Source organism: Anas acuta, chromosome 3 (assembly GCF_963932015.1).
Source record: "Anas acuta chromosome 3, bAnaAcu1.1, whole genome shotgun sequence".
NCBI lineage: Eukaryota > Metazoa > Chordata > Aves > Anseriformes > Anatidae > Anas > Anas acuta.
Genome location: NC_088981.1, coordinates 112479673 through 112497624, shown reverse-complemented (window position 1 = coordinate 112497624; position 17952 = coordinate 112479673). Strand labels below are relative to the sequence as shown.

At 35.7% G+C, this 17952-nt stretch overlaps 1 protein-coding gene across 4 annotated transcripts in view; it reads left to right on the top strand.

Annotated features, from left to right (window-relative positions):
* The window catches only part of SUPT3H (SPT3 homolog, SAGA and STAGA complex component), a 279570-nt gene that overhangs the window by 180065 nt on the left and 81553 nt on the right, over nt 1-17952 (top strand). For all 4 annotated transcript variants that reach the window (XM_068678801.1, XM_068678800.1, XM_068678803.1 and 1 more), the window contains 3 exons: nt 7103-7189; nt 8344-8434; nt 10020-10156. In XM_068678801.1, the coding sequence (XP_068534902.1) occupies nt 7103-7189; nt 8344-8434; nt 10020-10156 (315 nt within the window). The remainder of the gene's footprint in view (nt 1-7102; nt 7190-8343; nt 8435-10019; nt 10157-17952) is intronic.

Sequence of the window (17952 nt, the reverse complement as noted above, 5' to 3'; positions counted from 1 at the left end):
TTGTTTTCCCCAAAGGAACAGCAAATGCATTTATTGCTAAAAAGACTACACATTCTTATTTTTCAAAAATAATATTTTATAGCAAAAAGGCATTGGAAGATGTAGCTTAAATTGAATTAATACTTAAAATTGAGATTCGCGACTTAGTATAGCTATAGAGATACTTCTATAAAAATTAAACAACTAGTTGTGAAAGTTTGAATCCAAATGTAGTAAGTTTTATTGCAATTTCCTCAGAAGGACCAGTATTTATTTAGTTTTCATATAGGCAAGTTTGATTCACAGTTGTTTCTCAGCAGTGCCTCTGGTTCTGCAGAAGACTATACCATCGTTTTCCTTGGATGGTATTTTTCAAGCCGATTTTTTTCTTTCGTATAATTAAAAACAATCAACCAACCAGCCAACCAAAAAAACACACTAGATTAATGGTTTTGAAGTCTGTTTTCTTGGCTGCTGTTATCAACAACAGTGAGAGAGCATCAGCAGTGGTCATCTCCAGTAGGATACCAAGTTTTGAATTAGCAAAGCCTATGCAGCTGCTGAATAATTTGACCATATTAAAATTGTATTCAATGAGTCTAAATGCTTTTCTGCATTTAGAAACTTTATAGTTTTAATGCTGTTTGTATCATTTCACTTAGTTTGGTCAGTACAGCCTACTATAAAAATCAAGTGTGCAATAGAGCTTCTATTGTTTCGTGGAGGGTAGGAAAATTATAGATATAAAATCCTGGCCCAACATGTTGATTTTGGAGTCAGAATTGAAAGAAAGAAAAATAGGAAAAAGTCATGCCTGAAGCTTAAGTTGAAATGTAGTTATTGTTCATAAATGCATTAAATTATTTCCCTGTGTGATAGAAAATGCAACAGCAAGATCTAATTTGAGGAGATGAGCTTACACTATTTATGAAGCAGAGATTTTTTTTTTTTTTTTTAAAAAAAAGAAGACTGCTTTAAAGATTATCTTTTTCAAATAGCAGTATTAATTTCACCATTTACTTGGAAATTTCATTTCCGTATTCAATCTACTTAATATTAGTCTTATAATCATACAGTCTTTAATAGATTCAAATCTTCACTTTCTGTAGCAAAGCCTAGGCTATTGGACTTTAAAAATGTTATCATTCCTCTAATAATTGTACCTGTTTATCTTTTAAACAAAAATGGTTCAGAGTATCAACAAACGGTGAAACAAAGGTGAGCTCCTGCAGCACAGTGTGTTTTCCTGTCTGCTCCATTCCATGGGCGGAGGCTGAACAGATTTCTAAAAACTGCGTACATTTTTCTTGTCTCTGTCTTTTATTTTTATGTACTTAGAAGGATCATGTTTGATACATGGAGAACATCAGCACAAACAACAAGGTATGAAAACAAGGCCCAACCGTAAATAAATAAATAAGCAAACCCGCACAAAAACAAAAACAACGAAAAAAACCTCCAACTTTTTATATAACAAAACGTAAGCATGTGGGTTGTCAGTAGAATGAAGACAGATTGTAATGTCCAAATTATACTAGATGATTAATTTGAACAAATGGGAAGAACAACAAAATGCCTTTTCTTCATCATGCTGCTCTTTAGAAGTTTCTGATAGCAGCAGTGTGGCTAAGAGGTCCAGTTCACAGATTCAATCTGAAGGCAACTGAGTAAAGGGCTGTTTTCTCCCATGACTGTTAGACTGCCTGACTTTAGATTTATACCTTTCGTTACCTTTAATGTCAAACCGACCATTGTGTATTGGACCTGTAGACAATAGGTCCAACCTGCTTGTTGCTGGAGATCCTTTGGGGATCTTTTGGCATTTCCAGCTCCCAGCTCTTTGGGCTGCCTGAACGCTGCAAGCCAAAAGCCATCACCACCTGCTAGAAGGCAAGATGAGGCAGTTGAGCGTGCTTCAGATATTAAACAATAAACTGATTTTGAAGGAACGAACATAACAAATGGCACACTTGAAAGCAAGTTCTCTGTGAATTTCAGGGAGTGAATGGTCATGGGATATGAACTAACATTTTCTTACCCTCATGATCCATATATACCAAAATTCACCGTGCACTAAGTAAGACAATGGGATTTTTTGAAAATTTTGAGGCTGAAGCCTCAAAATGGGATGCAAAGGTAAATCTGCTTCAGGTCACTCATTGTCACCTGGTGATGCATTAAATGCTCTTCAGTAAAATATACCTAGACCTGAAAACATACCTAAGGATGACAGAATTGATAGTCTTTTCATGTGCAGGTGATGGTTTTATGCTTTAGACAGCTTGAGGTGATTTAGTCATGCTGTTTAACCCTTGAATGGTGATCCTAAATCATTGCCTTGTAGAGTGCTCTAATAGACTCCGTAACGTGATTACCCTCTCAGGATGCGTGAAGTGCAGAAAGCTTGTCCCTACACTGACCTTGAAGAACAGAGTTTGCATTTTTCCTGCGTATGTCAGGATTAGAGGGTCAGGTGTCAGAGCCAGATGTATGTGAGATGTTATAGGGAAATATTTAAGTGAAAAAATTTAATCATATGTTTAATTACTTTCAAAGAAGTATTGGGACATTTGGCTTAGAATACATTTACAGCACTATACCTATACTCAGGATTTCTATTGGTATTTTTATAGTTGCATACTTTTGATACAGAAAAGATTGGGGGAAAAAAAAAAGGCATTTAAATGCACATTTAATAACAAAACAACCTTCCTGCCTCAGAGAAATTTTCAGCCAGGTGAACTATGTTCTAATTTTCCTCTATAATAAAAACAAAATCATAGCTCTTGAAGCATTATTCTTGGCTCTCAGCAGCTTGAAGGCATGCAAACATTACCATTTCGTCTCCATTCTACAAATTAACTGGAAGGATTATGTCACAATGTAGCGTGTTTGTTTTCCAGCTTTTTGTCTGTTTGTCCATCAAGACGTTTTTGTAGAAGTATCAGTGATTGTTGACTTTGGAGGTAGGGGAAGAAAAAATAATTAGGAGAAAAAGCAGACAGCGCCATTGAAGTAACTGTGCTTCTGTCATAGGAGAATGAATGCTCCTTTCAACAAATCTATAATTTGCAAAAGTTGCAAAAAGAAAATAGCCGTAAGGTGACTGTTAACATACTTCAGTTCATCCTGCCAAGAAAGTTAACTTCATAAAGTCATTAAACCAGTGATTACATTTTAAAATATTATTCCCCAGCCATTTCTTCTTAGACTTTAAAATATAGTTACTGTATATACTACTTTCTTTGTAATGTGAAAAATTGTAAAATACACTTATTTTTCATAAACTCCTAATTATTAACAGAGCTATTTGTGCTCCTATAGTGAAAGTCATTTCAACACTTCCGTTATTTAAACTTCATTTTTAGGGGTTCATAATTTGGCTGTAATAAAAAATAAATTCAGACTCCGGGGTCTGAAATATTGTTTGCTGGTATGGGGAAGTTTAGCCTGCTTTTCTTTAAGAATCTAAGAGATTTGGATTGCTTACTCTTCTTTAAGATAATCCAAAATAAGGTATTTTCTGGACTAAATAACGTTAGTCATTACAAAATTTAGGAAAAGCCACAGAGTGTGGTGGAACTGCTGCTGCCCTGTATTCTGGGACTGGTGCTCAATAGAGCCGAGGCTCGAAAAAGGAGACTTGTGGGACCTTCTTGCCGTGTCTCCACTGTTGCTGTTCCAGAAGGGTAGCTGTAACAGCATGTGGGGAAAGTTCCCTCAGCCCTGAGAGAATCGTTTGGAGTCCCTGGCAGTAGACCTCCTGCTCTTGAAGGAGGAGCCCGCAGTGCTTCCACTGCAGCCACAAGCCAAAGACCTATGGACGTCAAGGTCGCGTAGCTGAAAATTGCTTTCCTGTGATGCTGAACGCTCAAGTGCTCCGAGGTGGATCATTTCTTTGGTGCAGCTTCCTCAAGTCCCCCTTCATCACATAACACAGCCGCGGTAATGACTCAATGAGGCCTTGAGCTCCGGAAATTAAGGAATCGGGGCTTATTGCATATTAATGGCAACTCCGGGACAGTCAAATAAGACAGTTTGTTATAATACTAATTATAGCCAAGCACTCATGTTGTGGTTTGAATGAGTCAATTATGTGTGTGTTAAAACTATAAATACATCTTCCCCCCAACCTAGACTGTGTGGTACGTAATTTTTTTTTAATTGCCTGGATACATATTTACCTGAGCGTATCCTGGTTTCCCAGATAAATATGTGTACCAATGCAGAACTCATTATGGTCTGTTTGGATAAATAATCCATATTTTATAACTGTACAGGAAGTAATTATTTTCCTATTTTGCTTTCTTTAAGCCAAAGAAATTAAATGCTGTGGGTTCATTACTTAAAATAAAATAGATGCAAAAGTCGAGGTAATGTGAGAATAAAGTTTTCATTGTTTTGGTAGAAACTGAGAATATTATTCCAGATTTTGATCTTGTGTTTAGCCCAGAATAACTCCATTAAAATAAACAGTGTTATTCAGGATTTACTTAGATGCAAATGGGACGTGAATTTGGCCTCCTATCCTTAATCCCCCTTACTTCACTGGGAATTCCTGCCAGTAGCTTGCACACGATCTTTGCTTTAAATGACATTGTCAAGTATTTATCATTTGGAAAAATAAGGTATTTCAGCTGCATGGAGAAATTAACTGTTATGAATTATATAACAAGAAAATTAATGTCTTGTAATATGGTCGTATATAGAATTATAGAATTGCAGAATGGTTTGGGTTGGAAGGGACCTTAAAGGCCATCCAGTCCCAACCCCTGCCATGGCAGGGACACCTCCCACCAACCCAGGCTGCCCCCAGCCCCATTCAGCCTGGACTTGGGCACTGCCAGGGATGGGGCACCCACAGCTCCTTGAGGCAGCCTCAAGGGGAACTCACCACCCTCCTTCCTTATATCCAATCTAAACCTCCCCTCTTTCAGTTTAAACCATTAGTTTAAAGCCCCATGCATTAGGAAAGTAGAACATACTTTGATGGCGGCTATTTCTGCCATTGTTTTATCTGGTATTGGGAAGACTTGTGTTGTGTTATCACTATGCCAAGGTCAGTTTTTGTAATTCTTTTAAGCTTAGTGGAACCAAAGTCAGCCTTGGCATAAATCCATTAACTGCAATAGATTTACACCAGAGATGAATATTGTCTCATTCTTGGAAAATTTATTTTTATCCAACTCTTTATATTTTATGTTAGAAATCTAAGTAGCCTGTGTACCCTCAAACTAATCAGAATAAGAAACAGTTTTGCTTATGCCAAAAAATAGAACTATCATTTTTCACATTCTTACATTTTTCAAGTGAGTTTCAAGTAAGATTATATTACTGTGACTTCTGAATTCCTGAAATCTCTCTGGTCTTTGTGACTGCAAGGGCCAACAGTGTTTCAAGGGGAAAATCTGAAACTCTTCCTGCAGTATGTTTTGTGTTGTGCATACTAGATACAGTTCACATTTTGTATGCATATGATTAGTGTGGAAAAAAATTAATGTAGTCCAGTATTATGATTTATGGACTGAATCTTTTGCCCACTGAACACTTGCCAAAAAGAAAATCTTTCCCCCCCTCTCCTCCTTTTGGATATTAGAAACAGCTACTGTTTTTGTTGATCTTTTTAACTTCTGAATAGGCCTATTTCAAGCCATAGCAGCATGGGAGCTCAGATTAATAATATACTTATTCAGCCAGTGATACTGAGTGAAACCATTGCTAGTGTGAGTACGAGGGGTAGGATTTCTTTAAATTATTTTCAGGTGCATTCATACATTTCTGAAAGAAGACTATAGAGATATTTGAAAATAAATGAATTTTCTGTTTACTGATCATGTTACAGGTGTGTATGAGTTTTAATATCAAGAATTTAAGATGTCTCTTTTTGATAGCTTTTGTACCGGGATCACAGTCATTCCATCCATCAGATGGTTAACAGGGACAAGAGCAAAGAAATGACCAATTCCAACCTTTTGCACAATGTTTTTAAACCTAGAGGAAAAGGTGAATTCCATGGTGTGAGGCATCCTTTCTAGAGCGCCTACTCTACAGCACCATCTTGAGTTGGCACCAAAGGATAGGGAAGGAGCAAATCCCATTGACTTCTCTTCCAATTTGGGTTTGACCTTTTTAGCCCAGCACTTTGATAAGCATCAGCTTGTGCAAGTTTGGTTTCTAGTCTTGGGTTGCGCTGATGTGGTATGTTTGTGTGTAAGTGAGCCCACTTTCCTCTAAGTCACCAGCCCTGCACCTACTGAAAGCTGAGTCCAAGGCTGATGCTTATCAAAGTCCCCTCCAAAGAGATTTTTGCCCTTTATTTTTAACAATTTGAGCAGTTTGAGGCCTTCAGAATCATTGCCATTCTGACCGTCACGATAGAGGTGAGGACACTTCTTTGCTTCACACTCGTTTTGCTGCCACTCATAAAAATTTGGGGGCATTCATTGTTCAATCCCATTTTAAATTTACCTTTTTCATATCTGAATGGCTGGATCTGCTCAATAGGTGTTTTTTCAATTATTTTAATAGAGTCAGTGGTTCCTATCAATTCATTTTCTTTCTCTCAAATGAAATAAGAGTATGCCTAAAAACGTCTTCATGTGGGTATGGTTTGTACTAATGATAAGTCAAGTGAGATAGAGTTTCTTTCCAAAAATACTTAGGTAAGCTGTTTAAAATTAGTATTTGTTATTCTAAAAAATTGTGAGAGGGATCAGCCATCCTTCAACAGTTGCAGATAAAGTGCTATGGCAAGAATTTGGCATTTTTACATTGCCTGAGAGAATTATATGTTCATTTTCTGGGCTAATGTGGTTCAAGGAAGAAAAAAAAAAAAAAAGTAATGCAGTGCTTTTCAAAAGTGATCATTTTAAATATAAACAAAAAAAGCTTTTGCTTGAGATTTGTCAAAAGTCTTTCAGTCTTTTCGTAAAATTGTTATTCCATTTCCCACTAACAAGAGCAGAGTGAGTGACACCTTTGAGAGTCCCAGATTGTGTTTAAGTGCATAGCTTTATTTTGCTATGTACAGCCATGCAAAAATATTATCTGAACTTATTTTAAAAACCTAGTGATTTTTTTTTTAACACAGAAACAGCCATCCTAATTTATTCGTTTATTTTAGTTACAGCAAGCAGCCGAAGTTTCTCAGCTGAGAGGAGCTCGAGTCATCTCTGCTGAAGATCTCCTGTTCCTAATGCGTAAAGATAAGGTATAGTAATAAGACAGCATTTTCTTATTTGACATAGTAAGCTCCTTATCTTGTTTTAAAGTGTTTGCTTAACCTACATGAAAGGAATCCATGCTCATGAATAGCTTCATTAAAAAGTACAGCTGCACTGCAACTGTATTTTGTTCTACATAGTACAATAATTGCATAATAAGTTAATTCTCTTTTTTTTTCCAGTAACTTCAATTACAAGTAGATTTTCTCACTAGCATTTGGAGTGGGTAATATATATTAGAACTCAAAACAATTTCTTAATAACAGTATAAAGATTGATCCTTATCTTTTATATTCCTTTTATGTCTATAAAAAACAATTACTCTAATTTCCTCCTATTTATGCAGAGTGCAGATGCAGGTGTCATGTTTGACAGTGTAACTGTTACATTTTCTTTGTCTATATTGTCAGTAAATCCTGTCTTGCTTTTTCTTTTAAATATTCTTCCTGCATCTCGCTAAAATCTCCAAATTTAGGTATGGCATGCTTTCTGTGTGAAATATGTAGAATAATTTAAAAGTAGTAATTTTCCATAAGAACATTAAAGTCATTTTTTTTCTTCAAATTTCAGAATTATTCAAATATTCTTACTATCTGTTTTTATCAACATTATTCCTTCTTCATCTGTCTCCTTGCCTTGTCCTCCCACCCCCTTTCTTCCCCACTTTTGTTTTTCTTTCCTTGTTTAATGGGTGAAACCAAATGACTAAAAACATATCTGAATAAATAAAATCCTAGAACATGAGAAACAGTTGTCATTACTTTATCTGACATGATCAGTAAGGGTATATTGGAAATAGCAGGTAGTATGGATGTCAAAGTTCATGGAAGTATGCATTTGTAGGTTTGAATTTCCAAACAAAGCAAATATTTTGGAGTGCCCTAATGAAGCCTCAATTTCAGCTTTCTGAAAGTGAAACGCATTGCTTTCTCACAGTTGGCAAACAAGGTACCAAGGAGCTCAAAGAAACACCTTGTTGTACTTGTTATATATGGATTTTCTGCAGAATTAGGAATTATGAACATTATAAAAATATATTTACTGAGTATCACATAATATATTTGCATATTTGTGTTATAAGTTTAATCTAAATTAAAAATAAATCTTTATGATACAAACTAATATTTTTTTTTTCTCATAGAAAAAGCTTAGAAGACTACTGAAGTACATGTTTTTTCGAGACTACAAATCTAAAATTGTCAAAGGCATAGAAGAAGATGACATCATTGAAGGTAGAAAAACTACTTAATTTGGGAGTGGGCTGATACTTTATAAATGCCCATTTGCATTACTTCAAAGTTCAGTTTTTCCATCTACTATCCAAATTATAAGTAACACTGCTTAATGTTTTAACTCTGTTGAAGTTAAGAAACTGGTGCTGATTAAAGGGCTAATTGATTTCAGCATGTGCAATTTAAATGTGTCAGCTGCTGTGTGCAAGGGGGAGCTGCAATTGAATGGACATTTGTTATATAATTATCAAAAACTTTTGTCATGTTTTACACAATATACCGTAACCTGAAGTCATTTAATACAAAAGGACCTGGCCTTGGTTCTGGTATTGTTAAACATTTTATACTTCAAATCTGTCATTTAAAGACTGGGAAACACTTTTGTTTCCCATTCCATGATGAAGTCATAGTTTTATAACCAATGCATTTAAAGGCAAAGCTCTTTGAATTAAGAAAAGTATTAATTGGTATCATTGCATTTGCTGGTATAAATTTATGCCACTGAAGCGAAGTTCTATTGATTTATATTAATAGAAGCATTTAAAGTTAAAATTTATCACAGTAAATCTAAATCTTACCATATTTTTATTACAGTATCCAGCTATATCCATACAACACTTTTGTATTTAACTTATTTCCTTTCTCAGAGCCTTTTCATTTTTTTTTCTCCTTACAATGAATTCCTTGTGTTTAGTTCCTCTGAGCATCCACGTTGATGTTAGGCAAACATTGTACTTCTTACTCTAACTTGGTCAATGTGTAGATAAGTTTTTGTCAACTCATTTGAGATTTAATTTGCCATTTTATTTTCACAAAACATGAAAGTATATTGTTTCATGGAAGCAATCTGGCAGTATAGCTTCCTACCTGACAGCTTTATTTGTAATGCTAAAGTTTATGTCACCAGTTAAAACAAATAAACAATTTTCCTAAATCATTTAGATGCTCATGAAATGCTTCTAAAAACATTTCATCTGGGAATTAAACATTGCAATTTCTAGCAGGCTTTGGCAACTGAAGCCATCAATTTTGTCATGTGAATCTAGTGTCTTTATAGCTGTTACCTTGTTTAGAACAACAGAGATCAATCACCTTGCCCAGGGTTCTCTAGGCTTTACTGTTGAGCAATGGTACATCATCTGTGGAGCTGTATCTTAATGCTTGTGTTATGATTTGCTTTAAGTTGTAGGTAATTAGTGTATTTTGGTGTTGTGTGTGCTTATGAGAAATCATGTTTCCTCCATACGTTACATTATATGAGTTTTTATGCAACCAAAGAATAGTGGTTTCTTCTGCAGCACTGTGGGTTCTTCAGTGCAAAATAACAATACATGAGCCAGGTTTTTCTAGATCACTAAAAACATTAGGTTGTACTAGGAAACATTGAAGAGGAGTTTTTACTACAGTGCTCCTGGACGACAGCAGTGACTTTATCTTGGTCAGGTAGCACAGGGTATATGGGGAGGACAGTAAGAACAGGCCTTTTCTGTATAGTGCATCTAATTCTAAAAAATGTCCCTTCTAGGGAACATTTTGCAGTAGCCAAATAACTTAGGTTTGTTGTTCTTTGTTTATCTTTGTTCAGACAAATTCAACAGCAACAACACAAACAAACGGCAGAAGCTTGCTCAAGACTTTCTCAACTCCATTGACCAGACAGGAGAGCTCTTAGCCATGTTTGAAGATGATGAGATTGATGATGTTAAGCAAGAGCGGATGGAGGTAATTCTTTTGTTTTACTGATATCCATCTCCAGCAGAGAAAACTGTGAAATAGTTCATACATCATGCTGGTCTGATGTCTTTTTTGTGCTGCATATTGTATCATTGTTATGTTTTTTCCTTTTGCCCAGATGGTCTAAAGGAATCCTATTTCCATATTTTTCCTATTCCTTCAAATGTTTCCTGATATCTAAGCACACATGCTGAGAAGGAAGATTATGAAAGGGTAGTTATGGATCTTTCTGTCTGCCATGTATTTGTATTTCCTTTCTGCAGAAATCAGATTCCATTTAAAAACATTTCACATGTATCTTTCACAATTTCTTCTATTTTTCATTCTTTCTCTCATTAGAAAATTATGCCTAAATAGAAGTTGAAGATTCTTGTCATATAACACAGTTTTCAGAAAAAATGAACAAAAATGTGTTTCTGTGCAAACACACTTCAGTAAATGCTCTTATCTCCCTCTCACTTTCAAGTCCTATTTTCTGATCTATGTACATATGAAAAATGATGTCTACATTACAGAATGCAGTACCATATCACACTTAAAAAGCTAACTTGGATCAAGAAGCAATATTTATTATTAGCATGGAAGTCTGCGGTAATGGTTTTGGTACCAGTTTTGCTTGGTTTCACTGAAATTTATCTATAATGTCAAAAGGCACCGCGTCATAGGAAGTTGCTGCATGGACTTTGTGATCCCTATTTAAGGAGCATCTTCTTGAACGTCACTTACTCTGAAGTATTAGAAAGATCCAAAGCCTGTATCTAGACTAATTAATAAGTCAGCCAGGATCAGTTCTCTGGCCCTGAAGGCAGGTGACGTTGGCTGGCTTGGGTTCCTATGGTTCAATTCTCTTTCCACACAGAACAGGCTGGCCCTGTCCACAGTGAATATGGAGAATGCTTCATAGCCCTTGTTCTCGCGCAGTTCCTAATAACGGCTTGTGTGGGCAACTTGTTGTCGAGGGCAAAACGGTGCAGAAAGTCTGCTTACAATTACACACTAGTGCTTGAGCCAATTTCCATAGTTTTTAGTCAGAGGTGTAGGATGCATGGCTGCTGGAAACTTTCTGTTTTTAGAGTGCTTTTTATGCCCTTTCAGCACTAGAAGTTGGGTACTTTTCTATGATGAGGTGGCTGATGCATTCCGTAATATTTGTCTATTTAATATTTGCCTATTTAGGCCACATTTCACCGTAAGGATTCATGGAAAATTCTGAGTAAGAAATAACCTGATTTTTATCCTGCTCTTTCTGGGACTTACCCAGTCATGTTTTCCTTTCCTTCTCCCCATTACGCTTACTCAAAATCTAATCAAAAATCCATTCTATCTTAGCATTTGGTTTAGGAACAAGTCTCGTTTGTCCGCAGCTGAGAATCAGTGTTGTAGAGCAGTTGTTCCCAACCACTGTTTGTGTTTTGGAAACTGATTCTTTGCTTTGCTTTCATACATATTTATTTGTGCAAAATGTTATGTTTTGCATAAATGCAGGCACATCCTTTGAGATCATATGCACAAAAATATATAACAGCACAGTTTTGAATGAGTTTGTTATGTGCTTAACTTTCTGCTATTCTTTACATTCTCTTCTGTCATTCCAGTGTTGTGTTTTTTTGTTGTGTTTTGTTGTAAGTTTAAAAAACTACACAAGTAACTAGAAATATGAAGTTCCCTGTCCCAGACAAGGACACATCTCACTTTCTGACTTTCTGTTTGTCAAAGAATGCATTGCTGTAATAAAATATTTCTCTTTCATCTGATTACACATCTTGTTTTTCTTCACGTGAGTATTATTCATGAACTGTAGGGTATCTATATTTAAAAGTAATTCTTCTCTTTATTCTTTTACTTTATTACATTTTGTGAACTCTTGATCTGTTTCCATGTTTTTAAAAAACATCAAGATCTACTTATTTTAGAATAGATCCATAAATTATATACACGTACGAAGTCAGTACTGTGGATTTTCTTTCTTATTAATTTTTCAGTGACAAAACATGAAACATTGCTTGAGACATGCTACTCCAAAAGTTTAATATATTTTTGGCTTTGTTTTGTTTTGGATTTTGTTGTCACTTTGAGGTGGGTAGAAAGGAATCAAATATAGTGGGAAATGTGATCCAGTCCTAAAGGAAGAGTTGTTAGTGGATGGGCTAATCTAGTGTATCTTACTTTCTTTGTGCAGTAGATTATGTTTAATCCATGCTAAGTTTTGGAGGAAATCCAATAGACACTTTAAAAATTCTAACAGCGTTCTTTAAGGAATTAGTATACTTAAATCATGAGCTGTGATCTAAAGGCAATGTTCCTTTTAGGTATCAATTACCTCAGAAATGTGTGGTTATCTTGGTTTGGACAACTGCAAATGATTTCAGTTCCACTTTGCCTTGGGCCAAAATCATGCTAAGTTGTCCAGAGCAGATGATAAACATATATTTCTGATGTCATTATGGGCTAAACAGGATATGATTGTTTAGCAGTATGGTTTCAGTTATGATACAAAAAGCAAATATTGTTTATACTTATTTCTTTTAAAACATTTTATAAAATTAGACCTAAAACTTCATGGGAGTGCTTGCAGTTTTGTGAGGTCCATTCCCTCTCTGTACCATGGAGGAGTAAGCAAAGCTCCGAGCCACTTTCAAACATTAAAAAGGAGAATGTGAAATTCTACAGTTTTGACTGAAAAACACCCACTGTCATATTACAAGGAAAGGACATTCTTCTAGGATTACTGATGCACTTTTGCACTTAATGATGCATCCTGTGGCTTTAATTTGAAGTGAAGGAACTATTTCTGAAACAGTAATAATAGCAATATACAAAGGAATGACAATTAGTCTTAAAATACAAAGCAGACATTAAGAACAAAACCCACATTCTTTGCCATAATGCATGATTATATTGTCAATATATTGTGATCAGATGACTCATTAAAAAAACATCAATAATAGCAATGAATAGTAATAAATCAGCCAGCTGTACTGGCAAAACCAAACCAAAATAAAAGCTGTAATGGCAGCACAGTCTCACTTCATAACAGCAAGTAGTATGCCCTCCTAAGACAGCAGTCAAACCAGTGATATGCTGCTCCTCCAAGTAAGAAAAGTTGTAGATGAAATAAAATATTCTGGTCCGTACACGTAGTTGAACTGAGCACATGAAGGAGATCACAGAAGCTGTCTTCATAACAGGTGACCATCTCCTGAGAATAAAGCACATAATGGTGATCTACCTAACATCCCTTTATTATTGTACAGATTAGTGTCTCCTTCTTCACTTTGGAATATCCAGGGTTGGTAGTGTTCAGGGATTTAATTTCCACTATTTTGCCTTCGATGGCTGAATCTACAAAAATAAAACATTCCACATGGATTGCAATTCTGCTTTCCTCTGTGTCATAAAAATCAATTCAAGAGAACTGGAATTCCTGTGGGATATGGCTGAATCAGAGTGATGGAAAGGTGTATGTTTATTTAAGACTGTTACATTTTTCCTTTTTGTGCAGTTTGGGTAGAGATGCAGGTTTGAGTTTCTCTGTCCTTATGTTGCTACTATGAATCTCTCAGGTGACCTGTCCATACTAAAATGACCTGCAGCTTTGGCTGTGATTTCTTGAATGGTAACTCCAGTTCTGCTAAATTTTTGTATGAGAGCCTTTATCAGATTTACTATGCCTTATTATTAAAATCAAGCAGAGGTGTTTTAAAACTTCTTTCATCTTAATGGCAAAGCTGACTTCTAACTCAGACTGTAAATGTCCATTTTTTATCATCTGTTTTATGGTGCCAATACCTCCCCCACTAAGAAAAAAAATCCCATCAGAAATCTGAACTGCCATACAAAGGAATGCTTAGAGCATCACACTGTGAATGCTCTATTTCAGTTTTGTTCCCCTAGGACTAAAAGAAACACCATTCATCTGTCACTCTGACTGCTAGTTTAGGGATATATTTCCAACACTCAGATGTTATATGGCAATAATTCAGTTGCAGTAGCTACCATAATGCTTTCATAGTACATTGCAAGTTTGAATAAACAGTGCAGGGAAAGTAACTTCACTAGAAGATTACAATACCTTGAAAGCAAGCTAGATGACAGCAAAAGGTAAAACTAAGCTACATCCCTATCAAAAGAGATTGGCAGAAGCTTTTGATTCTTTAATGTATGTTGACCTATGAATGATATTATAGATATTTAAAAATTGCAGCTACAGATTACTGTTCTTGGAAGTTCATTGTGGATGTGATTTTTGCAGTACTGCTCAGTAGTATGTTTCTGTTGGTGGGAATTTGTACAAAGTTCACAGAAACGGAATGGGATATGTGCAAAACACAATACATTGCAATAAAGTGTAGATGTGTAGTAAAGTGTAGTTATCCTTCATTCACATGAAATTAAATTGCTCCGTTTGAATTTAATCTGTGTTCAGACATGATACATTTGTGCCCATACAAGGTAGTGAAATGCAATTAAATGCACCTTGGACAAAATACTCTGGAAGTATTATATCTGGAACTCAGGAATAATACTCTGGAAGTCTAGTCATAGAAATCGGCATTTATTTGCATCTGTAGTAGTAAATTAGACAGTAACCAAGATGATTCCTTCCTACTGATGATCATCTACATTAAAAGTTTGAAGAAGTCACACTTTGACCTGGACTGAGTAGCAGTGTTCCAAATAATTCCTGGGCATAGCTGGGGAGTTAGCCCGGGCCACATCTTGCTATGGCATGGTTTTGATGTGGCCACTCTCTTCAGAAGGTTTGGAGAGCGGGAGCAGGGATACGGGATGCTCCATTGCTGCCCTTGGAGCTAGGGTATGGACCTGACATTTTTTAGTTGAGAAAGCTAAACCTTAGTGGTATAATCAAAAAACAAACAAACGGAAGCCTATGAGTGCTTATGTTCAGGGAGGATCCAAAAGATGGTGTTGAACTACTCAGATTCATTGTGCTAATTTAGAAAAGATGTACAAAGAAAATAAGCAGGAAGTGATTTAGAAAGAGCTTTGAGGCCTTTTCTAGTACTACTGTGCTCATTTCACTGACAAAAATTATGCCAGTGTAAGTGCTGTGTGGGGTCATTACTCTTTAGGGAGTATCTGTTCATGCAGGGTGTATCAATAACAAACTGGAATTTGATTTAAAGCCCATATGGAAAGCTTAGTGCTGTAGTACAGACAACACATACTTAATAGAAACTGCATGCGAGAAGACAAACTAAGAAGTTTTATGTTACGAAGCATGAGGGCATTGTTTCTCAGAGCACATCTTTCTTGATATATAATTTTTTTAATGATAAACTTATTTTTCTGTTTCTCCAGAAAGGATTATTTTTAACTTTCATACTGTTTTCAGATTATTCTTGATATAAGCTATCTTTTGGAACAGAATCTTGCCATTTAGTTGACGGGATGACTTTCATCTCATGATACAGTGCTTATATCTAGTAATTTATTAAGTTTTTAGAATCACAGTTTATAAGCACTCAGCCTCCTTAGATTTTAACATCTACAACCTATAAAAGAGTAGGATAGCATTCAGCTACAAATGATTTTTTTTTTTTTTTAATTTTGTTTTGGATGTTTGCATGTAAATTTTCTCATCTTCCACTGCAGTTCCTGGAGACCTCGTCAGTACTGGATAGTGGGGTCTGGAGAGCTATTCAGCTGATCAAATGTTTGTATGTTCATTACAGTGAGCTCTTGAGACTCTTTGGGACATATTTATCTTGCAAGGCATTTATGAGTGACCATTTTTTTTCTATCCTGGCCAGATTTAGGGAGTGAAGGCTGAAGGACAAGAAGTATTAGAAGTGGAGAAGGCTTAAGTTTTGGGAGACTGGTGTGAAGTATGCCTGTGAATTATGTATGGTTGCTCAGGTTCGTGCGAGAATCGGGATTTAAACTGATGCATTTTTGTGTTGTCTTTAAAAATACTCTTACAGATCTGTCTGTAAGACTGATAAGGAATAAGTTTCTTTGTTCCTTACCCAACATTGTTGAAAATGAGCTAAGGGATCCCAGTGATGTGACACAGTAGGAGAAACCATACCATTAAAAGCCTTATGTCTTACAATACCTCTTATATAGACCAAATAGTTGCAGCCTTAAATGTAAAGTAGTAGTAAATGTAAAGTAGTAGTAGTAAGCCAGTATCATTCTCACTCATGTGTCCAGGATGAAAAAAAAAGAGGAGATTGTCTTGAATTTGAAAAGGAGCTTGTGATGTACTCAGGTAGGAGTGGGATAGTTGCTGCCTAGGTTCCTGAGACACTGTAAGAAAAAGCCAGGATTCTCCTTCTTTAACCTGCTTTGACAGCTCTGTGCTTCACTACCACAAGCTGGGCTGAATTTCACTTAGCTGTATGTGTCTAAAAGCTTAAACATTTTAGGTATTTAGGCCTGTTTTTGTACTCAGAAATGAGAGAGAAACAATCCATGGGGAGGTTCATTTCTCAGTTAAGAGAGAAAAATGCTTTAGGTTTATTTGTTTTTGTTCAAAAACATTTAAGTCACATTTACATGGATTTCATCAGATGTTAGGAAAAGTTCTTCTGTTGCCTTCAGGGTGGTTCTTTCTGGAGAAAAAAGTTCTGTGTATGCAGCCTGATCTTGGTGATATGAAAAAAAAAAAAGAGTGTGACAATGATCTCTAGTAGTCTGCTAGGTCAGAACCAGCTCCCTGTCTACTGTCTCCTTCTTTTGGTATAGATAGATGGAAAGACTAAAAAGAGCACAGATGGAACATCAATCAAGACAAATCCCTTTATTCTCATATTTTTCAATGTGGCAAAACAGACCCTACCAAAGTTAGGAATCCAAATATAGAGGAAATTAATTTCTCCATATCAGTCCAGTGTTCCCAGATGAGTGCAAAGATGCTAAAACTAGTAGTGTCTCGAATGTAAATTAGCTGTCTGGGCATCAAAGTGTTTGTGACCATTATCCAGTGTAAAAATAAGCCTGCTGCTATTAATGGTTTCTGTGATTACACACTGCTTGGGAATGTTTGGGATACTGGGAAAACACTATTTCTCTTGGGTAATGGCTGAATTGGTTAAAAGTAAACAGAAAATAAACAGAAACCATTTTTCATTATTATCTATGTGTCTGCTAATATGATGTCATTCTCATCAGAATTGGGAAAAGCCATCAAATGGGAAAAGTTACTTGCTATAGCCAATAATACCGACAGACTTCTTACACTGGTACAAATTATTGGGATTATTAGGGTTTTCTGACATTGGGGTTGATTGCTATGGTTACGTGAAGTGTGCTATTTGTTTGGGTCCTGGTAAAATTCTGTTGGTTTTAGAGCATTTTAGTGAGTGTTGCTCATACTGCAAATTTAGGCGGTTTTGCTGGGAGGACAAGGTGTTCTTTGCTTTTCTGTCTTTTAGTTCTTTGAATATTTTTTTGCCACTGTTTGCTTTTTCTTAGGAAGAGGAAGGTTCTGGGCTGTTGTATTTTGTATTTTTGACACCCAAATGACTGTGTTTTAACTTAAGTTTTGGAAAGAAACTTTATATATATATTATTTATATCTATAATTAAATGTAGACACACATACATTTAAACACTATTTCCACAGAGCATTTGATTAGGAGCCAAATGTAAGACTAAAGAAACATTCTCCAAGTGTATTTTAATACTATGTTTATTTGTGATCTTGTGTTTAACGGGTTTGTTGCTTAGATATACTAGTCACCATATATTGGTACTTACAACACAATTACTGTTTATGTAAACTTCGGAGAATTGGGAACAAGGACTGATGTTGAAGT